This window comes from Leucopleurus acutus (assembly GCF_964270905.1).
Source record: "Leucopleurus acutus genome assembly, chromosome: 6".
Classification (NCBI taxonomy): domain Eukaryota; kingdom Metazoa; phylum Chordata; class Mammalia; order Artiodactyla; family Delphinidae; genus Leucopleurus; species Leucopleurus acutus.
This window is the reverse complement of record NC_139149.1, coordinates 100,218,020-100,245,108: the sequence shown is the minus strand read 5'-3', so window position 1 is coordinate 100,245,108 and position 27,089 is coordinate 100,218,020. Positions and strand designations below refer to the sequence as shown.

Below are 27,089 nucleotides of genomic sequence, written 5' to 3'. Positions count from 1 at the left end.
AAAGGAGCCAGGCTTTGTCTGAGCGGTCTAATGGATTGCGCCCACTCAGAAGCTGTCCTACATCAACTGAACAGCTAAGAACATAGGCAGCTAAGAAATGACCAAGGTCCTTAGGCCCCAAATTGGATTAAAAGTGCTCCAGAAAAGTGCTGTAGAAATTATGATGCTTCCAATCTCTGTCGTCCTCTCCCCCACCCCTCCAGTGAAGGAGATCGGACTGAAGCCGACCTAAGTTTGAGATTCAGATCTTGAATGGCCATTGTGTCCTGAGAAAAGATTATAGGTTTGGAGCAAAAACGCTCTGGGTTCAAGTCTTGACTGTGGGGCCACAGGCAAATTACTTTACTTCTAGAGCTTTAGAGTTGTATACTGGCAAAATGAGAATAATTGCGGTGCATAGAGGGTTATTCTGAAGGTTTTTACTAGGTGCTTAAAGCACCTGTCATAGACAAAGGACTAAATAAATGTTAGCCCCCCATCTGCTTCTCCCAGGACACACCCTGGTCACTGCTCCTAAGTTGCTAGGCCGAGGAGGGTCTAGACTTGATGGAGCACAATCTAAACCAACAAGGTTGCCCTGCTGTGGAAGCACCCCTGATGCCAAGCTATATCTGCACTGTATACGTAATTCCTATTTGACACTGATCAGATCTTTACCAGAGATTTGTATTCGACAGGATCACAGCTTAAGAGAAGAAATGAGAGGAAGAATGGTAAAGTTAATAAATGGTTATAAGGTAGAACCTCTGAGGGAAGCTGGAAGAAATGGTCTTTCATTGGAGAAAAGAAGATTGAAAGTGGATTTAACAACTCTTCAAGACCATGCATACTGGATAATAAGCAGGATAATGGCCCTAATCTCTATGGCCAGAAAAAGAGGAAAGGAGTTGAATTAGCATTTGAGACGAGGAAGAAAGAAAGATTGAATTTAAAGCAAAACTTCTCTAAAAAGTTATTATAAAACACCGGGATAGGTGACCATGGGAGCCTATGGGATTTTCTTTTTCGGACCTCTGAAAAACAGAGCCTTATTTGTCTGGATTGGGAGAGGTACTGACCTGGCTGAGTAGTGTGCCCCAGAAATCTGAGCAGAAGAGAGGGAGGGGGTGGGGAATATTGCAGGGATAGTTCTTGAACCCCGAGAAACATACATTAAGGCACTTTGGAAGCTTTCAAGGAAAAGAAGCAATGTTACAGTAATCTGTGACTGGGAGACACAGAATCTGAATGCAAATATAAGAACGGACATGCGGTGTGGGGAGGAAGTACAGGCAAAGAGAAGTAAAGGAAACGAGCCATTTTGTTTCCAAGTGACAGACATCCGTCCACCCTGGTGGAGCCGTCCTAAATTCCCTTCTGTGGGCCTCAGTTTCCTTTTCTGTAATATGAAGTGCTTGGATTAAGCACTCACTTTTGAGTCCCTTCCAATTCTGAATTTGTGTTCATAAAATCGATCCAGAGAAAATGTGAGTACATCTGTGAAAATCTACCAGTGTCCAAAAGCCAGGCTGTACTGGATGGCTGAGTGCTGCCCAGTGAGGGCCCGGGCTCTGGGGTCAGTTGGTGTGGGGGATGGGGTGAATCCCTCAGCCAGGAGCAAGTTGCTTTTCTTCTCTGAACTGCACAATCTTCAAAATTTCAAAATGCGGATGATAATAGCTCATTTGGAGTTGTAAGTTTAAATTAGATAATGCAAGTAGAATGCTTAGTATAATAATATCTAATAGCTTCCATATATCAGGCACATAAGCAGTACCTATTGTATTAATATTCTTGCAATGAGAATTTTTAAACCGTTTTATTTCTCACCCTTTTATTTCTATCTATATTGAATTTGTAGAAAATACTGCAAACACATTACATAATTTGTGGTGGTGGTGTTTGTTTTTAACACACTTGTCTTTTCTTGTTTTAACAGAATGAATCCTAATTCATTCAGCTTTCCTGAATGTCATATTAAAATACACACACAACCCATGTTTACATCTCTGACTGCCACCACGCATTCTCTGCCCTTGTTCATTTGTGAAGTAGAATTAAGAGAGTTATTTAGCAGCTCCTGTGTCCTGCGGCTTTGAATCATTTTTTGCATTCTCAGCAAGCCCCGGCCCCTGCGATCTGTGCCTGCCCGTCTTCAACGTGGTCAGTCGGGGTTCTCCCGTATTCTGTTGATGTCACCATTTAGCCTCTCTTCTCTACACCTTGGCCTATTCCTTCGCAACTTCATCTTGCTCCTTTTAACAGTGTTTCCAGTTCAACAACCCCCCCCCCCGCCCCTTTACTCTTCATGAGGCTGAATGCCCCACTCACAGCTTCAGACCGGACGGCCGTGGGATGTGCACCGGGTTGATACAGAATTTCAGCTCCAGCAAGCTGAGAGGGCGCGCCTCCTGGGCCAGGGTGGGGCACCAGGTTATGAGCGGCCTCCTGCCTTTTGGGTTTACTTCCCCGCAAGGGACACCGTAGGCGGCTATGCGGTCCGGCCACTGCCCCCCGCCCCTCGCGTCCGGCCGCGCCGTGGGTTGCGGTCTCTGTGGGGGTGGCAGCTCCTGGCGGGGCACCCCGGAGCCACGGGGAGCCCAGAGGCGAGGCCAAGGCGGGGTGGGGCGCGTCCGGGCGGGGAGGGCAGACTCAGGCAGCGCAGGGGGCGCCAAGGGCAGCGGGCGGGCGGACGCGCGGCGGAGGAGCGAGCGGGACGAGGGCTGGCTAGTGCCGCGGCCGCCCGCCCGAGGGGGAGGAGGCTGTGCTGCCCTTGCCGCAGGTTTGCTGTCGAGCGCACAGGAGGCAGGGACATGGGTAGGGTGCGGTCTGCGCGGGGCCCGAGCCCGGATCTCTTCCATTTCCCCTCTCACTCGGCCCCGGGCTGCGCCGCAGACGGCAGCAGCTCCCGCTCCGCCCCAGCCGCCTGACCGCCGGGCCGGGGTGCTAACCGCGGGGCCCGCCAGCCCGCCGTCCCGGACAGCCCAGCCCAGACCGGCGGCCCGCAGCCCCGCCGCCCGCCGCCCCCCGCCGTCGCCGCGTTGCCAAAACAAACGGGCCGGCCTATTTATTGGCGGCCGGCGAGCCGGGCAGCTCAGAGTCGAGGCGCCGAGGGGGACAGAGCGCCGCCACCAGCCAGGGCCCCGGGCCCCCGCCCTGCACCTGAGTCCCGCCGGCCCTGCGCCGCGCCGCGCAGCCCATGGCGCCCCCACCTGGAGCCCCCCGGAGCCACACGGACGCCTGAGCCCCCGCAGCGCTCCCGTCGACTCGCCCACCCATCAGCCCACCAGGCGTCCTCTCCCGCCGGTCTCCCGGGCTCCCCGGCCATGTCTCCCGCCCGGCTCCGGCCCCGACTGCGGTTCTGCCTGCTCCTGCTGCTGCTGCTGGTGCCGGCGGCGCGGGGCTGCGGGCCGGGCCGGGTGGTGGGCAGCCGCCGTCGGCCGCCGCGCAAGCTCGTGCCGCTCGCGTATAAGCAGTTCAGCCCCAACGTGCCCGAGAAGACCCTGGGCGCCAGCGGGCGTTACGAAGGCAAGATCGCGCGCAGCTCGGAGCGCTTCAAGGAGCTCACCCCCAACTACAATCCCGACATCATCTTCAAGGACGAGGAGAACACAGGCGCCGACCGCCTCATGACCCAGGTGAGCGCGAAACGCCCTCGCTGGGCGCCGCCGCCGAAGCACCGCCACCTGCCCGGCCCTACCCGCCCCCTGGCACCTTTCCTTGACTGGCTGGCACGCCCCCTGGCACCTGCCCTTCTCGCCGAGATGGGCCGGCCGGGGTCCCGGCGGAGTGTTAGCATTCCCCGAGCCCGCCGGAGGCTGTGAGAAGAGCTCCCCGCTGCCAAGAGCCACAGCCCAGCCGGTTGGCCGTGGCCCCTCTGCCCTGGAGTGCTGGCAGCTCAGGTCAGATGCGGCACCTGGAGGTACCTCTACCTGACTGCCTCCTGCGCCTCCGGGATGCACCGGTCCCTCCCGGCCTAATCTTCCGCACGGCTGCGCCCCTTTCATTTCGAGGCGATTTGGCACCCCTGAGGCGAAGAAGCTCCGGGCGCGGAGGGCCCCACTGGCCTTTCCTTCCCGTGCGCTCTCGGTTCTCAGCGCTGCCCCCTCCTGGAGCAGCGCCCCGGCGGGGTCTGGGTTTAAGGAACAGCGGGGAATATTAGAGCCAGGAGGTGGAGGTGGGGAAGGGAACTTGAAGGGCAAGCCCACGTGTCTGTCCCGAGAGCTGAGCGGCGCAGCTGCAGTTGAAGGGTGAGGTGCCAGGCCTCCGGGCTCTGAGACCTAACTTCGGGGGGGGGGGGGCGAGCGGGGGGTCCCTGGATTTGGTGGCGGGGATGGATTGAAAGAGAGGGGCTGGGTTGCCGGACAGCCCCACAGCAGGGCTAACTTTAGTCTCTGCGTGCTCGGAACAGGACCAGCACTCAACCCAAGCGCCTCGGGAAGGGGTGGGGGTGGGGGGGTGGAGAGCAAACTTTCTTCCCTGCTGCCGGGTTCGCAAGGGAAGACATCTCCGTCCCCTTCCTTAGTGGTCTCCCGGGGCTTCCACCGCAGGCAGGCGGCCTGCTTTCTAGGTGCTCTGGGAACGGCAGCTAGACCACGGCCCTCAGCATGCGCTCTGGCGCCGGGTCTGGCCGGCGGGTGTCGGGGCGAAGGTTGGCTGGTGGCCGGGCCGGGCCGGGCGCCGAGGAATGCAGATAAGGATCCGGGCCACGGGCTGGGCAATCATTGACAGCGCGTGCCCGGGCTCTGGACCCGAGGAGGGGAGGGGTGGTGGGGGATAGAGGGGCGGGGAGCAGGGGCCGCGGAGCGGACATAGGTGGGTGGCTAGAAGCCTGGCGGCAAGGAACACACGGAGTCCCTCCCCGGGCAGTGAGCACCCCCAGCTAGATTGCATCCTGGGACGCATCTTGGGAGGACCGACAGGGCCTTGGGTTTTAGCCGCTGTTGGCTCCTGGGAGACCGAGTCCAAGGGTCTATGGGGCCCGGGCTCTGAGGGGCGGGGGTAGTTCGAAACATGGGCTGCCTACACTTGGGAGCGCCTGGCACCTCAAAGTGAAGGACTGTGGAAAGGCCCCTCTCCCCCAGGCCCCTCCCCCCAGTCAACTGCGGGGTCCCTTGGGCTCCAGGCACGAAGGGAGCCAGCACAGACGATGATCTCTGCGGTCCTTCCCCCAGGGCACAGCTCGACTCCCACTCCATGGGAGGCGGAGCATGAAGCCGGCTCCCTGAGATCACACGCTCAGTTTCTCGGGTCCCTTCCCAGACGGGGCGGCGCAGAGGTGCTGAGGGCTCTCGACTCAGGGAGAACGTTGCCTGGGTTTATCAACCCGGAGCGCACCCCTTGCAGCGGGAGACCATCCGCATGGTCCTCCATCTGGGCAGGCCAGGCGCTGGCCTTTACACCAGCTTCTGGCTCCCGAGCTGCCGCCTCCCCTGAGCGGGTGCGGGCCGGTTTTGGATCATGAGGGTCCCAGCAGGAATGCTCTGTGGCGCCGAGGGATCCGGGCAGGCTTGGGATTCCCCTCCAACACACCCCCAGGCTGCTGAGGCGCTTCGCACCTGCCGCGCCTGCTGCGCCCTGGCCGCTTCGGGGGCCTCAGCCCTGGGGCTACGGTGACACCTACTGGGCGCCTCGAGGCTTGCACGCCTAGCAGGCCGGCGGCCGGCAGTTAGCTCTCCTACCACCTTTATTCTCCAGGCAGCAGGCGGTCCCTGGTCCCTGGTCCCGCGGTGAGACCGAGGGACCCGGCGCTCAAAAGGTGAAGCCCTGTCTGTGGAGGGATCAGTAACCCCAGCAGGAGAGAGAGAGAGCTTAGAGAAAAGCCCCCAAGGGTGAGCGGATCGACGCGCCCTCCAGATTTGTGGCGCCACCGCGCGGGCCAGGTCCCTGGGGCAGCTGATGCTAGAAGGGAAGGAGCACTTTAGAACTCTCTGTTCCTAGGAGAGAGGGATAGAGCACCCTCCCCGGTTTCCCGACTCCAGCGAGTGCAGTGGGAGAGTGAGGGACGAGGCTGCGCCGTAACCTGCCCGCGGGCCAGCTCCTCCCCCTAACTCGGCTTCCTTTCCTCTCGCAGCGCTGCAAGGACCGCCTGAACTCGCTGGCCATCTCGGTGATGAACCAGTGGCCCGGGGTGAAGCTGCGGGTGACCGAGGGCTGGGATGAAGATGGTCACCACTCGGAGGAGTCGCTGCACTATGAAGGCCGCGCGGTGGACATCACCACGTCGGACCGCGACCGCAATAAGTACGGACTGCTGGCGCGCTTGGCAGTGGAGGCCGGCTTCGACTGGGTGTATTACGAGTCCAAGGCGCACGTGCATTGCTCCGTCAAGTCCGGTGAGCCGCTGCCGGGGGGCTGGGCCCGGGGCCGGGGCCGCAGGGCATGGACAGGCGGCGCTGGGCCCGCCAGGGCCAAGAAGGTGAAGAGACCCTCCCAGGGATGGAGGCGGGGACCCCGGGGAAGAAGACGTCTGCGGCGCTCCCCGCTGCTGCTCCTGACCACCTGCTCGACCCGTGCCTGATAGTGTCATGGCAGGAGCCTAGGGAGACAGGGCCCTGTCCCAGCGACGCTGGGTGCTGACTTGGCGGTCCACAGTCCAGAGCCTGCCGCAGGAGGTGCAAGACAGAGCAAGCTGGCCAGATGGAGGAAGCCAGGCTGACAGAGACGGCCTCCCCACCCAGTGTGGTGCAGAACGCTAGGGGGTGGGGTGGGACCAGGGGCCAGAGTGTGCCCAGACACCAGCGTGCCTGAGCGGGAGCCAGGAGCCCAGAGGTTCAGAACCCACGGCCCAGCTGCAGGTCAGGCCCTTTAAGGCACTGTGTACGCCCCTCTCAGGGGGCGCAGGCGTCCCCAGCCTCTCCTCCAGGGCCCTGAAGCTGGACATTTGGGGGCAAAGCCAGCCATGAGGGCAAGAATAAACAGAGTGGACTTAATAAAGTGGATTTTCCCAGATCGGCCGCCTTGTTGATCAGAATTGGCAGGCACTGGGGCCTCTTCCCCCCACCTCAAATCTTGTCAGCGTCCCTGTCACCTGCATTGAACCCAGTCATGGATGCTTCAAATGGTTCCTGTGTGACTGCCAGCGTGGTCCCCCCTCGCTGCAGGCTCAGCCCTCCATGCCGGCCCCATGCAGCTGTCACACTCACAGACCTGGCACACTGAGACCAGGCAGGCTTTTACTATTCCTGATCCCACCTGGGCTCACAGTGGTGACCCCACCCTGACCTTTCCCCTCAGCACTTCCCTGCCAACTGTGTCTGCTTCAAGTCACATCAACCCTTCACCTGCTAACATCGGCCAGGTGCCAGCTCCTAGGGTGGCCACTTGCCTTCATAACTCCTAACCCCCAAACACTATTCTGCATCCCACCCACTGATGCCATGGTGTCCCGTCCCCGCACAAGGACCCAGCACATGAACTGAAGATGGTGATTCCACCCTTGCCACTGAGCCACACTCTGGCCTGGCCATTCACTCTGAGCTTCCCCAGGAGTCTGTATTCTCGCCACTGACTGGTCCTCCTCTCCCTTGGAGTATAGACTCCAAGGGCCGGTTCTGGCACAGAACTTGGGGTGTCAGTCTGAGAGGGCAATTTTGGGGAGCATCTGAGCAATGGGTGAGAAATAAGGGGACATCCAGATGCCAGAGGTGCTAAGCAACTTGCCTTCTCGACGAAGCTGCAGCTTCTGGGTGTCAAGTCACAGCTGACCACTGCTTGGCTCAGCTGACCTCTGGCCTCTCTGACTACTTCACAGCCTTTTCAGGATTGGGAGCAGATGGGGGGGCTTCACATGGGCTTCAGGAGGGCCCTTTCCCTCACACCCACTGGGTCTTGAAGCCTCAGTGTGCTCCTTTCATTGGCAAAGCATTAGGCTGGGGAGGAGGGCAGGAGGTCACACTGTGGGCTGGGGTGGATTCAAAGCTGCATGGAAAGTGGGGGACAGGGGACAGGATATGGCGATGGGGGGCAGCCTGGGAGCAAGAGGAACTCTGGCTGGACTGGGGAGGGATGCTGTGACCGGGAATCCAAGCTCCACAGCAGTAATGCCTTCATGTCCCTTCTTCCCACAGAGCACTCGGCCGCGGCCAAGACAGGTGGCTGCTTCCCTGCTGGAGCCCAGGTGCGCCTGGAGAGTGGGGCACGTGTGGCCTTGTCAGCCGTGAGGCCAGGAGACCGAGTGCTGGCCATGGGGGAGGATGGGAGCCCCACCTTCAGCGACGTACTCATTTTCCTCGATCGCGAACCAGACAGGCTGAGGGCCTTCCAGGTCATCGAGACCCAGGACCCCCCGCGCCGACTGGCACTCACACCCGCCCACCTGCTCTTCACGGCCAACAATCACACAGAGCCAGCCACCCACTTCCGGGCCACGTTTGCCAGCCAAGTGCAGCCCGGCCAGTATGTGCTGGTGGCGGGGGTCCCAGGCCTGCAGCCTGCCCGAGTGGCAGCCGTCTCCACACACGTGGCCCTTGGGGCCTACGCCCCATTAACGAGGCATGGGACACTGGTGGTGGAGGATGTGGTGGCCTCTTGCTTCGCGGCCGTGGCTGACCACCAGCTGGCTCAGTTGGCCTTTTGGCCCCTGCGACTGTTTCACAGCTTGGCGTGGGGCAGCTGGACCCCAGGGGAGGGTGTGCACTGGTACCCCCAGCTGCTCTACCGTCTGGGACGTCTCTTGCTGGAAGAGGGCAGCTTCCACTCACTGGGCATGGCTGGGGCAGGGAGCTGAAAGGATCCCTCTACTGCCCTCCCAGAACTGCCCAAATGGGTCCAAAGGCCTACCTGCCAGGAGGGCGCTGGCCCTGGAAGGGGCCTGAGCGGGGACACTGGTTTCTACCATCTCCTCCACCACAGGTGTACATCACTGAGACTTGGGCAATGCCAGCGTCCTCCACCCCCATCCTGGTGTAGTGACAAAGCTGCAAGCTGAGCTGGCAGTGGGGGGTGGCCTCTCTTTCTATCCTAGAGACCAGTGGGTCCCAACCCAGCCAGCTCTCACTATGATTTTTCATACTTGCCTCCCCCAATGGGGAGGGCTCATTCCATCCATCTTAGGCCCCTCTTAAGTGGGCTTGCACCTCAGTTGATGCTGCTAGATTCCCTGGGAGCCAGCAGGGAGCCGGCTGGACTCAATGCTGCCCAGAACACAGAAGGCTGCAGGGTGGGGCAGCCAGCCTGGCCATCCTGAGGCATGACCTTCCTCTCTGGCCACGCTCCTCGGGACACAACCAGAGACTGTCGCTATCAGTGTACAGAGTTCCGTGTTCCGGCCAATGTGATCGTAGTGCCAGGACTGGGTGAGGGGCTGGATGTCCTTCCCACCCCTGCCCAGGCTCTGCATTCCCACTTCTGCTGAACCATGACCCCCCACCCCTCCTCCGGTCAGTCTCCCCCACCTTATTTATTGGCACCGAGGGGGAAGCCCATGGGAAAATTTTGGGGATGTTTTGGTCTTTTCTTCCTTTTGTAATAAAAATTATTTAAGTTGTTAGAGCCCTAGTGTCCAGGATGCCGAGTAGGGCCAATACACAGAGAGCCCGGAGCCATGGGTGGGGCTGTCCAGGGCTGTGCTCACCTTCCTCCAAGGTCAAAACTTCCAGAGCTCCCACCCCCTCTGTGGGCCCTTTTCTCACCCAGTAGGTCTGCAAAGCCTCAACAGAGAGCTGTGCTCTGTGCCAGGCAAGGCCTTTCCATGCTGACTCCAAAGCTTACCCTAAACAGTTAGACCAGTCAAAGAACTGATGTAACTAGTCCATGGTCATTTCCCTCATCTAGAACCTGATTTAAGGTGCTTTCCCTGCTTATTCTGGTCTTTCTCAGGGCCTGGGTTTCTGATTTTTCACAGTGGATAATGAACCGTGGTATGAAAATATTCTGTAGAATTCACACCTGCCTTGTGGCCCATCCTGACTTCTTGGGTAAGTCAGGGGTCCCTAACCCAGCAGTTCTCAAACCTCAGAATCATCTGGGCAGCTTGTTTAAAAATGATTCCTGGTCCCACTTCCAGGATTCTGCTTTACTAGATCCAGATTGAGGCCCAGGAACTTATTTTTACAAATACCCCAAACACGGCAGATAGTCCATGGACCACACTTTGAGAAACATTGCTTAGTCTAAAGGATGCCAGTTTATTGCCAAGACAAGATGACCCCCTTCTTCCTTTTCTCTTGGTTTCTGTATCCCATGGCAGGTTTTTCTGTACTCATTATAGACTGTCTGAGACTCCCTTGTCCTTTGATACAGTTGTTAAATTTGCAGGAATATTGTGAGCCAGTTGAAATAGGGCATAGTGGGCATATTTACACCATAGAAATTGGCATATGCTACAAATTAGAGCTCCCCTGACCATGGAGGGCCAATTGTTAAAGGATACCCCTGCCCAGGTTCTATCCTCTGACAGAGACTTCTGTGTTGGAAGTGGGGGAGCATGACTGCCCAGACTCTTACCTTACCATCCCCCCCCCATGAAGGAAAACTCCAGAGAAAACTTCATTGCCCTGGAGACTGTGTCATCTGGGAGGAATAGGCCCCCACAGACTAGAATGACAACTGCTATCATCTAATGAAGACTAACCATTGCCAGGCATTGTTCTAAGTGCTTTACATGTAGTACGCACTTCATTTTCATAGCAACCCTATGTGGTATATACCGTAATCTTACCATTTTCCAGATGAGAACACAGAAGTATGGGGAGGTTAAGTAACTTGCCCAAGATTATGCAGCAAGTGACAGAAGCAGGATTTGAACTCATGCATCTTGCCCGCAGGTCCACCGTTCTTACCACAAGACTTTTCCCTTGGTGAACTTGGGTCCTTTCCAGAAGGCACTCTGAGCATTTCAGGACCGGAAATCTGTTTTGTCAGACCACCTAGAGTGTACTACTCACCACCTTGTGGCAGACTCTCACGGGCCAGGTTCATAGGGACCAGAACATCTATGAACTCATTTGCAGTGAGAAACAAAAGGTCAAGGTCAGGAGGCTCTTGTCCATTCATTTGCACATTCGTTCTTTTATAGAAATTTTGCATGGTTGGGCGAGAGGGTGGTGCGGGGTAGAGAGATCGAGACTCTCCCCTATGGGGGGCCTACCTGCCTCTCCCACAGGGCCTGGGGATACTTTGCCTTGCAGACACAGAGCCATTTGGTGTCCCTAGACCTTTCTGTTCTGTAAGAGTCTCCTCACGAAACACATTTATTCTTCAGACAGAGGTGGCTGCAAAGATTCAGAAAAACACTTTGAATTCAGACCTTCAAAAGACCAACCTTGGGGTAGAGGTGAGGCCCTGCAGTTTTTCTGGGAATAGTGGCCCAGAACTGCAGTGACAGTGCCAGCTGGACAAGCAGAGACAGCCTGGAAAGTCATCCTCCACCTCTGCAGCGCGATGGCCTCAATCCCTCCCACCAGAACCCTGCTTGCTTATCCTTTGTACGATGCCGAGGCCCAGAGGAAGGTCAACCATACTGCCCAGGCCCGGGTAGCTACTGGCCCCGTGCCTGCCTTTCCTCTCAGGCCTAAGCTCAGCCCCCAAGGCAGCTGCATCCACAATGGTCATTGTTTGGTCATCGTTTGCTGGACACTCTTGTGCCAGGCACTGTGTCAGAATGAGGGAAAGAGGCAGTCCCTGTACTCAGTGAACTCCCGGGTAGCAGGGAGCAACATGGGGAGACAAATGTCCACACCATATGTTAAGTGTTGTGGCTGACATCCTCACAGGGGCTATGAGAGTGCCATGGAGATCCTGGGAACTAGGAAGACTTCCTGGAGGTGAGGATGCTGCAGTAGAGCAAGGAGAAGTTTGCATGGCAGCTAAGTAAAGGAAGGGATCCAGGCTGAAGACATGGTAAATGCAAAGGCTTGGAAGGGGCTTCCCTGGTGGCGCAGTGGTTGAGAGTCCGCCTGCCGATGCAGGGGACACGGGTTCGTGCCCCGGTCTGGGAAGATCCCACATGCCGCGGAGCGGCTGGGCCCGTGGGCCATGGCCGCTGAGCCTGCGCGTCCGGAGCCTGTGCTCCGCGGCGGGAGAGGCCACAACAGTGAGAGGCCTGCGTACCACAAAAAAAAAAAAAAAAAAAAAAAAAGTGGAAGAACCGGCATCAGGTCCGCATCTCAAAACCATCTGGCGCAGGTGGGCATGGCGAAGCTGATGTAGAGAGCTGGCTGGAGTTAGACAACACAGATCCTTGTGTTCCCCAAATTTGGACTTTATCTTGGGGGCTTGGGGAGCACCCAGGAGGTTTGAAGTCTGGAAAAGCTTGCAACTAGATGGTTTCAGAAAGCTCCCCCAGCTGCACTGTGGAGCACAGACCAGAGAGGCAGCTGTGGAAGCAGGGAGTTAATTTGCTGGGCAGAGAGGTTGGTGACCTGGACTGAAGAGATGACTGTGGGGCCAGAAAGAAGGTGACATTTAGGCAGCAGAATGACCAGGACTTGAAGCCAATTCAGGTGAGCAATGAGGGCAAGGAAGGGGCGCACATCAGCTTTGGGTTTTTAAACATGAGATCCAGCTGCCCCACGCCCTTGACCTTGGTCCTTCTCTGGCCTTAGTGTCCACACCTTCAAGGGAGATGTCCAGGGATTTCTTGCCCATATAGATATCCTCTCTTTTCACTGTCCAAGGCTGGTCTACCTGGGTTCGAGGGACCCTCCAGGCTCTGCTCTCTCTGCCTGCACCCCTACCCCCATCCCAGAAGGGCATGGGGAGGAGATTCAGAGTAGCCCCTGATATCCCAGTCCAGGCAAGGTGCAAGACCATGCTGAGGGACTTCCCTGGTGGCCCAATGGCTAAGACTCCACGCTCCCAATGCAGGGGTTCCGGGTTTGATCCCTGGTCAGGGAAATAGATCCCTCATGCCCAACTAAGAGTTCGCACTCCGCAACTAAAGATCCCCTATACCACAACTAAAAGATCCCACATGCCGCAACTAAGACCCGGTGCAGCAAAGAAACACTAAAAAAAAAAATAGAAGACCATGCTGAAGTGTCAGGTGCTTGGGGAGACCTGGCTTGTGGGAGTCCAGGAGACAAAGTAGGGGAGCCTCCTGGCTGTGAGGTCTCTAAAGCTGCCTGGGCAGACTGCCCACAACACGGGGACCACTGCACCTGCCTTCCCAACTAGTCTGTGCGAGGCCTCTCCTCAGGTACCCGTCCCCAAGCTGTCCTTGCAGCCTCCTCTCTCGTTTGGAAAGACCCCATCACCGCTGGGCATGGCTCTACCGAAACCCTGTGATTCACACTCACCCCTCTCCCCCAGCTCCCGCCCAAAGGGGCTGCCTGTGGAGTGGCTTCTGACAGTGAGAAGGGAAGGGAAGGGGAAGGGCTGAACCAATGCAACAGTCCTTTAGGCAGCCAGGCCTGCTGTTAGCACCTGCAGCCCCAGGATGGGAACCGGAAACAGGTGACCCTCCATTAAAAATCTTAGTAAAACGCCCCTTCAGGAAATGCAACTAGAAAAGACAACTGTCCTGGCCTGGCGCCAGGAAGTCTGTTTAGGAGAAAGCCTCACACTGAGGTCGTGTGGGGCATGCAAAACGTCTGGATTTCAGGCCCCCCAAACTTGACCGCCCAGCCTAGAGCCCTTGTGCAGTATATAACTCGTACAACCTTAAACTCTGGCCCCGATGGGCCTGGGCCTCTGCCAGGCTCAGTCAGATTCTGCAGGTGGTGAAAATTTGGAGAGAATTTCCCTACAGTGTCGCACGGGAGGAAGTGGGGAGAGATGACGAGGGATGTACAGTGTCTGGGCACTGCCTGGAACTGGTTTGGGGCTGGGTATGCGTGACTTGGGCAAGGGTAGGTGGATGGATGTTTGGGAGCGGATGCGTGGAGGAGAACGTAGGCCATGCTCAAGGACCGGGAGCCAGTGCGACTGGGAGCCAGTGCGACTGGGGCTCGAAGGTGCCAGGAGGGGAAATGGAAGTAGGGGAGGAGAAACGCTTCACCCCATAAAAGGGGCAGAGGTGAGGGCCTGGTGGGAAGTGCTGGAGCAGGAAACACCCCAAAGAAGGAACGGAGGCCCTCAGTGGGGAGCACAGGCCCTGCTCCCCACCTCAGATGGTGTCCCCGCTGCAGGAAAACTTCTGGCAGGTGTTGGCGGTGGCCGCTCTCCCAACCCATGCCCTCTGTCCCCTGGGTGGAGCGCGCCTTCCGGAGCTCGGGCCCACATCCCACACCCCAGCCTTGTTCTCAAAGCCTCTTTGTTCCACTGGCCGAGCTGTGGCCAGCCCGGATCTGATAAGGCCAGGTAGGGCAGATAGCAGCCCCACCTTGCAAGCCTGTGCTGCCTCAAGCCACACCCAGGCTGCTTTGCACACACAGGGATAGACGTAGGGGGCTTCCCACCCAGGTAGGTTTTGGGGAGCCTCAATCTCTGGGCTGGCACTCCGTGCAGTCCGTGTAAGACCCCTCTCATGTGCATGGGGAAGCAGGATAAGGCAATTACCACCCCCCCCCATTTCAGAGGTAAATAAACTAAGTCTCCAAGAGGGAAATGACTTGTCCACAGATATTTCTTCCACAATCAGGAGCATCAATTGCTGGGTCTGCTATTTACATAAAATCCTTTTAAAATCCTAACATCCTGTGAAGTGAGATTATTTTCAATTCCTACTTTGCAGAGAAGAAACTGAGGCCCAGAGAGGCGAAGTCACTTTCCCAAGGTCACACAGTAGCAGAGTCCAGACCAGAACTCAGGTCCCCTGCAGCAGCAAACTGAGGAAGGTGGGAACTCATGAGGAATGGGACGAATGCACTCCCAGCCTCCACCTAAAGATCTGATAGGGCTGGGGTGGCTAAGAACCTTCCAGGAAGGTGGTCCTGGAAAAACGATGTTCTAGATGCTGTGAGAGGATCTCATTTTGATGGGAGTGGCGATGGTTAAAATATGTCCATAAATTATTTGACACTGCTCTCCCCTTGAATCTGGCCTGAGACTAAGTCAGAAAAGGCCATGTAGCTTCTGCCTGGTTCTACCCTGAGCTTGCTAAGCTGGAAAGGTTATGGATAGTGTAAGGTCGGATCTTAACTAATGGCACCGGGAAACAGAGGAAAGCTTCAAGTGAGCCTTATTAGGGAGCGCTCCCGGGTGAGGTTCACTGGTCCGAGAGAAAGGGGCCAGAGAAGTCGCACCCGGGCGAGGGTTGGGCAAGATTTTATAGGGGAAGAAGGGAAAGGGGTGTGGTGAATCTGGGAGGGCGCAGGGTATTCCTTATTTGCTGGTCTTTTCCAGTATCCTGGGGGACCGTTAGTCCCGCCCCCTCGAAAGGCGGGACGGCTGGCCTGGGTTTAAAGTCCCCAGGTCAGTTCCTGGAACTGGGTGGTCCGGAATGTCTCCAGGGCAGTTTCTGGAACTGGGTGGTCCAGAGAATTTCCGTCTGATTCAACCTGTGAATCTGACTGTGTTCCCCTGCCTCGGGCCAGTTGGCCTTACAGATAGGTGTCCCCAGCCATAGCCTAACTGGGCTTCCAGCCAACAGCCAGCATCAACCATGAGCCGTGTGAGTGCACCATCTTGGAGGTCCAGTCCAGTGGAGCCTTCAGGAGGCTGCAGCCCTGGCCAACATCTGACTGTAACTGTATGACACAGTCCAAGTAAGAACTGCCTGGTCAAGCCCTTCTTGATTCCTGACCCACAAAATCATAAGTAAAATAAAATGGTTGTTTGAAATCTCGATGTTATTTCTTACATTGCCATGGTAACCAGAACAAAGGGCAAAGAGGGAATGGGATTTGATGAAGACATCTCCTGAGGCTCTCCAGAAGCCTTTAATATACTTTTACACAAAAGCTGTTTTAAAATGGAGTTTGCATGAGGCTGGAGGAGGTGTGGTGCTTCTTCATCTTCTAAAGGGGCAGTGTGTAGAAGACACACTGACTTGGAATAGACTCGGGGCAGAGAGAGACAAAGGGGAGGGCTGGAAAAGCACATCTCTCCACACTCGCTTGAAAGAATGTTATGTATCTACTCTGGTAGCAGGATATCTGGTGACAGCAAACTCTTGGAGTAGTGAAGAGCCTTCTGGAAGGAAGGAAGTTCCTGGATCTGGGCTAGTGGGTAGCAAGGAGTTGTACATTGCCAAGAAACGAATGCTACTAGAGATTTAAAAAACCCAAATGTTATATGTTGAAGAAAGTGCTCAAAGTTTGGGGCCAGACCTGAGGAAGGGGCTGGACATTCCCATAGACAGTTGCTGGCCACGTTTTCTCAGAGTGCCCCTGTAAGCCGAAAGCTGCCGGGCCTTGACAAAAGATCCATGAAAATGAACTGAGAAGTACCCTGTTACCCTCATAAACTCCAGGTGTGTCTGCATCTGGCTTCTGCGCACACCTCTGAATGTCCAACTTAAGAAAACTCAGGGGAATTCCCTGGCAGTCCAGTGGTTAGAACTCTGTGCTTTCACTGCTGAGGACCCAGGTTCGATCCCTGGTCAGGGAACTAAGATCTCACAAGCCACATGGTGTGGCCAAAAAGAAAGAAAGAAAGAAAGAGGAGACCTTCAAGATGGAGGAAGAGTAAGACGTGGAGATTACCTTCCTCCTCACAAATATATCAGAAATACATCTATGTGTGGAACAACTCCTACAGAACATCTGCTGAACGCTGGCAGAAGACCTCAGACTTCCCAAAAGTGTCTTGATGCTCCAGCTGGGTGTCAGGCCTGTGCCACTGAGGTGGGAGAGCCAAGTTCAGGACATTGGTCCACCAGAGACCTCCCGGCTCCATGTAATATCAAACGGCGAAAGCTCTCCCAGAGATCTCCATCTCAATGCTAAGACCAAGCTCCACTCAATGACCAGCAAGCTACAGTGCTGGATACCCTATGCCAAACAACTAGCAAGACAGGAATACAAGCCCACCCATTAGCAGAGAGACTGCCTAAAATCATAATACGGTCACAGACACCCCAAAACACACCACCGGATATGGTCTTCCCCACCAGAGAGACAAGATCGAGCCTCATCCAACAGAAAACAGGCACCAGTCCCCTCCACCAGGAAGCCTACACAGCCCACTGAACCAACCTTACCCACTGGGGGCAGACACCAAAAACAACAGGAACTATGAACCTACAGCCTGCGAAAAGGAGACCCCAAACACAGTAAGTTAAGCAAAATTAGAAGACAGAGAAACACACAGCAGGTGAAGGAGCAAGGTAAAAACCCACCAGACCAAACAAATGAAGAGGAAATAGGCAGTCTACCTGAAAAAGAATTCAGAGCAATGATAATAAAGATGACCCCAAATCTTGGAAATAGAATGGAGAAAATATAAGAAACGTTTAACAAGGACTTAGAGGAACTAAAGAGCAAACAAACAAGGATGAAAAACACAATAAATGAAATTTAAAATTCTCTAGAAGGAATCAATAGCAGTATAACTGAGGCAGAAGAACGGATAAGTGACCTGGAAGATAAAATAGTGGAAATAATTACTTCAGAGCAGAATAAAGAAAACAGAATGAAAAGAATTGAGGACTGTCTCAGAGACCTCTGAGACAACATTAAATGCACCAACATTGGGGCTTCCCTGGTGGCGCAGTGGTTGAGAATCCACCTGCTAATGCAGGAGACACGGGTTCGAGCCCTGGTCTGGGAAGATCCCACATGCCGCGGAGCAACTAGGCCCGTGAGCCACAACTACTGAGCATGCACGTCTGGAGCCTGTGGTCTGCAACAAGAGAGGCCACGACAGTAAGAGGCCTGCGCACCGCGATGAAGAGTGGCCCCCGCTCTCTGCAACTGGAGAAAGCCCTCACACACAAATGAAGACCCAACACAGCCAAAAATAAATAAATAAATAAATAAATAAACTTAAATGCACCAACATTCGAATTATAGGGGTCCCAGAAGAAGAAGAGAAAAAGAAAGGAACTGAGAAAATATTTGAGGAGATCATAGTTGAAAATTTCCCTAATATAGGAAAGGAAATAGTTAATCAAGTCCAGGAAGCACAGAGAGTCCCATACAGGATAAATCCAAGGAGAAACATGCCAAGACACATATTAATCAAACTATCAAAAATTAAACACAAAGAAAAAATATTAAAAGCAGCAAGGGAAAAACAACAGATAACATACAAGGGAATCCCCATAAGGTTAACAGCTGATCTTTCAGCAGAAACTCTGCAAGCCAGAAGGGAGTGGCAGAACATAATTAAAGTGATGAAAGGGAGGGCTTCCCTGGTGGCACAGTGGTTAAGAATCCGCCTGCAAATGCAGGGGACACAGGTGCGAGCTCTGGTCCAGGAAGATCCCACATGAGGCCGAGCAACTAAGCCTGTGTGCCACAACTACTGAGCCTGTGCTATAGAGCCTGTGAGCCACAACTACTGAAGCCCACACACCTAGAGCCCATGCTCCACAACAAGAGGAGCCACCGCAATGAGAAACCCGCGCACCACAACAAAGAGTGGCCCCCGCTCACCGCAACTAGAGAAAGCACAGCACAGCAATGAAGACCCAACGCAGCCTAAAATAAATAAAATTTTTAAAAAGTGATGAAAGGGAAACACCTACAACCAAGATTACTCTACCCATCAAGGATCTCTTTCAGGTTTGATGGAGAAATTAAAATCTTTACAGACAAGCAAAAGCTAAGAGAATTCAGCACCACCAAACCACCTTTACAACAAATGCTAAAGGAACTTCTTTAGGCAAGAAACACAAGAGAAGGAAAAGACCTACAATAACAAACCCAAAACAATAAAGAAAATGGTAATAGGAACATACATATTGATAATTACCTTAAATGTAAATGGATTAAATGCTCCAACCAAAAGACATAGACTGGCTGAATGGATACAAAAACAAAACCCATATATATGTTGTCTACAAGAGACCCACTTCAGACTTAGGGACACATACAGACTGAAAGTGAGGGGATAGAAAAAGATATTCCATGCAAATGGAAATCAAAAGAAAGCTGGAGTAGCAATTCTCATGTCAGACAAAACAGACTTTAAAATAAAGACTATTACAAGAGATGAGGACACTATATAATGATCAAGGGATCAATCCAAGAAGAAGATATAACAATTGTAAATATTTATGCACCCAACATAGGAGCACCTCAATACATAAGGCAAATGCTAACAGCCATAAAAGAGGAAAACGACAGTAACACAATCATAGTAGGGGACATTAACACCCCATTTCCACCAATGGACAGATCATCTAAAATGAAAATAAATAAGGAAACACAAGCTTTAAATGATACATTAAACAAGATGGACTTAATTGATATTTATAAGACATTCCATCCAAAAACAACAGAATACACTTTCTTCTCAAGTGCTCATGGAACATTCTCCAGGATTCAACATATCTTGGGTCACAAATCAAGCCATGGTTAATTTAAGAAAATTGAAATCGTACCAAGTATCTTTTCCGACCACAACGCTACGAGACTAGATATCAATTACAGGAAAAAATCTGTAAAAAATACAAACACATGGAGGTTAAACAATACACTACTCAATAACCAAGAGATCACCAAAGAAATCAAAGAGGAAATCAAAAAATACCTAGAAAAAATTGACAATGAAAACACAACGACCCAAAAACTATGGGATGCAGCAAAAGCAGTTCTAAGAGGGAAGTTTATAGCTATACAATCCTACCTCAAGAAACAAGAAACATCTCAAATAAACAACCTAACCTTACACCTAAAGCAATTAGAGAAAGAAAAACAAAAAACCCCCAAAGTTAGCAGAAGGAAAGAAATCATAAAGATCAGATCACAAATAAATGAAAAAAATATAAAGGAAACAGTAGCAAAGATCAATAAAACTAAAAGCTGGTTCTTTAAGAAGATAAAAAAAATGATAAACCATTAGCCAGGCTCATCAAGAAAAAATGGGAGAAGACTCAAATCAATAGAATTAGAAATGAAAAAGAAGTAACAACTGACATTGCAGAAATACAAAGGATCATGAGAGATTACTACAAGCAACTATATGCCAATAAAATGGACAACCTGGAAGAAATGGACAAATTCTTAGAAAAGCACCACCTTCCAAGACTGAACCAGGAAGAAATAGAAAATATAAACAGACCAATCACAAGCACTGAAATTGAGACCGTGATTAAAAATCTTCCAACAAACAAAAGCCCAGGACCAGATGGCTTCACAAGCGAATTCTATCAAACATTTAGAGAAGAGTTAACACCTATCCTTCTCAAACTCTTCCAAAATATAGCAGAGGGAGGAACACTCCCAAGCTCATTCTATGAGACCACCATCACCCTGATACCAAAACCAGACAAAGGTGTCACAAATAAAGAAAACTATAAGCCAATATCACTGATGAACATAGATGCAAAAATCCTCAACAAAATACTAGCAAACAGAATCCAACAACACATTAAAAGGATCATACACCATGATCAAGTGGGGTATATCCCAGGAATGCAAGAATTCTTCAATATACACAAATCAATCAATGTGATACACCATATTAACCAATTGAAGGAGAAAAACTATATGATCATCTCAATAGATGCAAAAAAAGCTTTTGACAAAATTCAACACCCATTTATGATAAAAACCCTCCAGAAAGTAGGCATAGAGGGAACTTACCTCAACATAATAAAGGCCATACCAACAAACCCACAGCCAACATCATTCTCAGTGGTGAAAAGCTGAAACCATTTCCACTAAGATCAAGAACAAGACAAGGTTGCCCACTCTCACCACTATTATTCAACATAGTTTTGGAAGTTTCAGCCATGGCAATCAGAGAAGAAAAAGAAACAAAAGGAATCCAAATCATAAAAGAAGAAGTAAAGCTGTCACTGTTTGCAGATGACATGATACTACCCATAGAGAATCCTAAAGACTCTACCAGAAAACTACTAGAGCTAAACAATGAATTTGGTAAAGTATCAGGATACAAAATTAATGCACAGAAGTATCTTGCATTCCTATATACTAATGATGAAAAATCTGAAAGAGAAATTAAAGAAACACTCCCATTTACCATTGCAACAAAAAGAATACAATACCTAGGAAAAAACCTACCTAAGAAGACAAAAGTGCTGTATGCAGAAAACTATAAGACACTGAAGAAAGAAATTAAAGATGATACAAATAGATGGAGAGATATACCATGTTCTTGGATTGGAAGAATCAATGTTGTGAAAATGACTATACTACCCAGAGCAATCTACAGAGTCAATGCAATCCCTATCAAACTACTAATGGTATTTTTCAAAGAACTAGAACAAAAAATTTCACAATTTGTATGGAAACACAAAAGACCCCGAATAGCCAAACCAATCTTGAGAAAGAAAAGCAGAGCTGGATGAATCAGGCTCCCTGACTTCAGACTATATTACAAAGCTACAGTAATCAAGACAGTGTGGTACTGGCACAAAAACAGAAATATAGATCAATAGAACAGGATAGAAAGCCCAGAGATAAACCCATGCACTTATGGTCACCTTATTTTTGATAAAGGAGGCAAGAATATACAATGGAGAAAAGACAGCCTCTTCAATAAGTGGTACTGGGAAAACAGGAGAGCTACATGTAAAAGAATGAAATTAGATTACTCCCTAACACCATACACAAAAATAAACTCAAAATGGATTAAAGACCTAAATGTAAGGCCAGACACTATAAAACTCTTAGAGGAAAACATAGGCAGAACACTCTATGACATAAATCACAGCAAGATCCTTTTTGACCCACCTCCTAGAGAAAAGGAAATAGAAACAAAAGTAAACAAATGGGAGCTAATGAAACGTCAAAGCTTTTGCACAGCAAAGGAAACCATAAATAGGACCAAAAGACAACCCTCAGAATGGGAGAAAATATTCATCAATGAAGCAACTGACAAAGGATTAATCTCCAAAATTTACAAGCAGCTCATACAGCTCAATATCAAAAAACAAACAACCCAATCCAAAAATGGGCAGAAGACCTAAATAGACGTTTCTCCAAAGAAGATATACAGATTGCCAACAAACACATGAAAGAATGCTCAACATCACTAATCATTAGAGAAAAGCAAATCAAAACTACAATGAGGTATCACCTCACACCAGTCAGAATGGCCATCGTCAAAAAAACTACAAAGGGCTTCCCTGGTGGCGCAGTGGTTGACAGTCCGCCTGCCAATGCAGGGGACATGGGTTCGTGCCCCGGTCCGGGAAGATCCCACATGCCGCGGAGCAGCTGGGTCCGTGAGCCATGGCTGCTGAGCCTGCACGTCCGGAGCACAGGCTCCACAACGGGAGAGGCCACAGCAGTGAGAGGCCCGCGTACCGCAAAAAAAAAAAAAAAAAACTACAAACAGTAAATGCTGGAGAGGGTGTGGAGAAAGGGGAACCCTCTTGCACTGTTGGTGGGAATGTAAATTGATACAGCCACTATGGAGAACATTATGGAGGTTCCTTAAAAAACCCAGCAATCCCACTACTGGGCATATACCCTGAGAAAACCATAATTCAAAAAGAGTCATGTACCATAATGTTCATTGCAGCTCTATTTACAATAGCCAGGACTTGGAAGCAACCTAAGTGTCCATTGACAGATGAATGGGTAAAGAAGACGTGGCACATATATACAATGGAATATTACTCAGCCATAAAAAGAAACGAAATTGAGTTATTTGCAGTGAGGTGGATGAACCTAAAGTCTGTCATACAGAGTGAAGTAAGTCAGAAAGAGAAAAACAAATACCGTATGCTAACACATATATATGGAATCTAAAAAAAAAAAAAGGTTATGAAGAACCTAGGGGCAGGACAGGAATAAAGACGCAGATGTAGAGAATGGACTTGAGGACACGGGGAGGGGGAAGGGTAAGCTGGGATGAAGTGAGAGACTAGCACTGACTTATATATACCACCAAATGTAAAACAGATAGCTAGTGGGAAGTAGCCGTATAACACAGGGAGATCAACTCAGTGCTTTGTGACCACCTAGAGGGGCGGGATAGGGAGGGTGGGAAGGAGATGCAAGAGGAAGGAGATATGGGGATATATGTATACATATAGCTGACTCACTTCGTTTTACAGCAGAAACTAACACACCATTGTAAAGCAATTATACTCCAATAAAGATGTTAAAAAAAAAGAAAAATAGGAAAGGAATGTGTGTGTGTGTGTATATATATAAAGGAAAAAAGAAAACTCACAGGAAAGTGACCAGGCAGGTCATAGGGAATGGGTATGGCTCAGGAGTGGTTGGGAGTGTACAGATGGATGGCTTACAGCGAGGACAGTTTTCTTGGTTCTGAACACTTAATTCTAGAGAAGTAAAAGATGGGCATGTTCAAAATCTAATAAAGAGGGGGAGAGAGCAAGTTTGCAATGGAGAATCCTGGCAGACACCACTCTAGCCAAGTGATCAAAGTTAACATCACCAAAAATACATATTGACACGATGTACCCTCTGATATCATGCACTGAGAAGGGCCTATAACTCTGTGTTATGCTTCCCAGTAATGCACATTTTACTCTAATCACGAGAAACAAACCCAGATTGAGGAATATTCTACAAAACAATTGACAGTACTCTTCAAAAGAATCAAGGTCATGAAAAACAAAGAAAGTCTCAGGAAACGCCCCAGGGGGGATCCTGGATTGGATACTGAAACAGGAAAAGGAGATTTGTGGACAAACTTGTGAAATCTAAATAAATTCTATAATTTTGTTAATAGTATCATTGTACCAACATTAATTTCTTCTTTTTGATAAGCGTCCGATGGTCATGTAAGATGTTAACCTAAGGGGAAACTGGATGAAGGGTTTATGAGAACCACTTGTACTATTTTGGTGTATGTCTAAGATTAACTCAAAATTTTTTAAATGCAAAAAAAAAAAAAAACTAATAAAGAGAGAATCTCATGGACCAAAGGTTGGCTTCCTTACCATCTTTGAAGTCCAAGCCAACTTTCACACCAAAGGAGGCCAGCTACACTAAGCTGGTGGTCATGTTATAATACCTTTATCTGAGAGAGGGCCCTCATCAGAGATGGATTGGAAAAGGGTTTGAGGAATTAAATAGGATAGAAAGTCACAGAATGGTGCTCTTTATTTATTCAGAACATATAATGAGCCAGGCACTGTGCTAAGTTCTTTAAACCTTTTATCCCACTTAAACCTTATGACCTTTGAGGTAGCTGTAAAGTTTTCACTGTTGACAAGAGAGCAATCTGGGTGTTATAGAAATGGAGGAATACGATCAAACAGCTGAGAGCTGGTGGGTTGGGATTCAAATCCAGTCGGCTTTACTCCAGAGCTTGTTCTGAACCACTCCACTGTACTGTTTTCTCAGGGGTGAGCTACATTCAGTTCGTACCTCAGGGTTTCTGTGCTGGCATGGGTGGGGTAAGAGGAGAGATAAGGCAGGAGGAAGGGGATGGCCTAGGATGGGCTGGTCAGCTGGAGCTGTCCATGGTGCTGGTCAGAGGGGCATGGAGCTGGAGAGCCTGTAGGAGATGGTGTAGGGGAAGACAGCTGGGAGAGCTAACACAGAGAAGAAGCCTGCATAGACTAGAGGGACAGAGCAGTTAGACGCGGTCGCAGGTCCTCTACTGATCAGGAGGAATTAAACGGAATTAGAACTTCAAGTTTTGGCTTAAAATAAATAACCATGTATACAGTAGCTGGTGAGAGAGGATTTTTCCTCAGGTCTCACTTGCAACCAATATGCCATCACTATCCAGGGTAGCTGTACTGGTTGTTAAAATCTGGAAATACTTTGGTACTAGTTGGTGAGTAGTCACTGGCTGAGTTCTCCACTGCTGCGGCTGCTCTCCCAGTCCTCTCTCCACACCTGCAGGCTTCCCCACAACCCAGCAACTAAAAGGTTAAGGCCTGGCACAATGTGGCCTCCCAGGACCCAGCTCTGGCTCTAAGGCCCCCTGGTGTCCATTCTCATAGGTCAGTACTCATAACTTACCAATTTTTAAGTATTTTGAATGCTACCCCTGTTTGCCCCCATTTTACAGGTGGGGAAAGTGAGGCTCTGGAATGTTTAATGATTTGCCTCAAATTGCTCAGCTCTTTTTCTTTTTTAACCTTTTTTTTTTTTTTGGCCGCACTACGCAGCATGCAGGATCCCTGACCAGGGATCAAACCCATGCCCCTGCAGTGGAAGCACAGAGTCTTAACCACTGGACCACCAGGGAAGTCCCAGCTCAGCTCTTAAATGGTAGAATCAGGACTTGAACTCGGTCTTCTGGGATCGAGCCTCATGTCATTTTCCATCCACCCCCCTACTGTTGGCCTGTGTGCCTATTCACCATTTGATGGGGACAACGAGTACAGGAAGCAATTTGAAGAGGGGCTTTGGACTGACACAAGAGAGTTAGAAAAACCTATAGGGGTCTCAGGCAGAATGGAACGCTTTCTTTTGAATTACCTTGCCATATGGCAGTGTTCCCCCAGCCCCTGCCAAATTTGTGCCCTGGCAGCCCTTTCAGGCTGGAGGTGCTATCAATCTCCTGACACACCCTCTCCACACCAAGCAACCCAGGGGACCACGGCAGTCTAATGCAGAGAGTGCTCTATGCCTGCTCCTAGATCCAGCCTTGAACAACCCCAGTGGTCCGCTTAGCTATAGTCTCCTCTTCATCTATCAGGTTGGGCTTAGAAGATTTACCCTACTAATTTCGGAGGTCAGGAGCTTCTGTGGGAGTACCCACCTCCTCATTTCCCTCCCCTAACTTAAGTACGTCTTCGATGCTGACCTGATTTCAGAAGCAACACTGGAAAACAGAGTCAGAGTTGCAGGGGAAGGAAAGTGGGAGAGGGCTTTGCAAGTCCTGGAGCTGGGTGACTTGCCAACTGGACAGCAGATCACCCTGGCATTTCTTTTTGTCTTTCTCCACGCTGGAGCAGCAAGGCAGCCTCCTTCTTGGAGAAACAAAAGAGGAGGCTGTGGAGAGGAGAAAAACTTTCCACTTCTCCAGTGTGCAGCAGAGAGGCTGGGACGTGGTAGGAGGCAAGGGTGGACAGAGAGCTGAGAGGCAAAATTCTAGGGCCTCCCACATAGTGAGTGACCCTCCTCTGTGTGTATGTGTGTGTGTGTCTGTGTGTAACTTTGTTGATTGTCTACCATGTGTCAAATACTTTACATAACTGATCACTCAGTCCCTACACAGGCCTTTTGATAATTATCCCCAGGTAAAAGATGAGGCTCAGAGAGGTCATGGGACTTGCCCAAGGTCATACAGCCAGTAAGTGGCAATCAGGATCAATCTCAGGTCTGCCTGATTTCCCAGCCCAGAGTCTTCTGTATTTCATGGGTGGCGGGGGGATGGCTATGGGAAAAAGGCTTAGAAAAGATAATTTTGTGTGTGCTGAAGCCCAGATCATGGAGTGTGCTTTATCTTTATTACCCCCACTCCTCTGCTTCCAGCCAGGAGCATCAGAGTCCTCCTACTCATCCTCTTTCCTCCCTTTCTTCCACATCCTGGTCTTCATCAGTATACTGAATCATCACCCACATTTGTTCATAGCCTTGAACAAAATAGCACCACCCTGTTGTCTTTATTGGGTCCATGGAGGAGATGGTCACCAGGACCCAGCACCCATTATTTCCCACACATTCCGGGATCCTGAAATGAGTGGCAAACCCAACTTTCTCTCCCTTCCTCGGGTTCAACGCCTTGCCACACCCCTTTCCATGCTGTTTGCTTCCTGGGGCAAAGTCCAGCTTGGGCCTCTCCCTGGGAGTCCACCATGCCAGTCAAGGTCACTCACCAGCAGAACTCCCAGGAGGCAGCTAGAAACTTGCAGAAGTAGAGCCCACAGAGGACCAACTACGAATCCCTTCTCACCATCTCAAGCCCAGAATCCACCAAGGTTTGAGCAGGCCAGCTCTGGAGGGACACTCCTTCAGTGAAGAGGCACAAGGATGTGTGGCTCCTAGAATAAGCTTTTTTTCTTTAAAATCTTTATTTATTTATTTGGCTGCACCAGGTCCTATTTGTGCCACTCAGGATCTTCGTTGTGGCATGCAGAATCTTTAGTTGCGGCATGCAGGCTCTTAGTTACAGCATGTGGGATCTAGTTCCTTGACCGGGGATCGAACCTGGGCCCCCTGCATTGGGAGCATGGAGTCTTAACTACTGGACCACCAGGGAAATCCCTAGAATAAGCT

General features: G+C 51.1%; 1 protein-coding gene across 1 annotated transcript; it reads left to right on the top strand.

Moving 5' to 3' along the window:
* Positions 1-2,967: 2,967 nt before the first annotated feature.
* On the top strand, positions 2,968-9,401 carry IHH (Indian hedgehog signaling molecule). Its single transcript, XM_082840963.1, has 3 exons — positions 2,968-3,617; positions 6,053-6,314; positions 8,049-9,401. The coding sequence occupies exons 1-3, from the start codon at positions 3,306-3,308 to the stop codon at positions 8,705-8,707; spliced, it is 1,233 nt and encodes a 410-aa protein (XP_082697089.1). The 5' UTR covers positions 2,968-3,305; the 3' UTR covers positions 8,708-9,401.
* Positions 9,402-27,089: the final 17,688 nt, after the last annotated feature.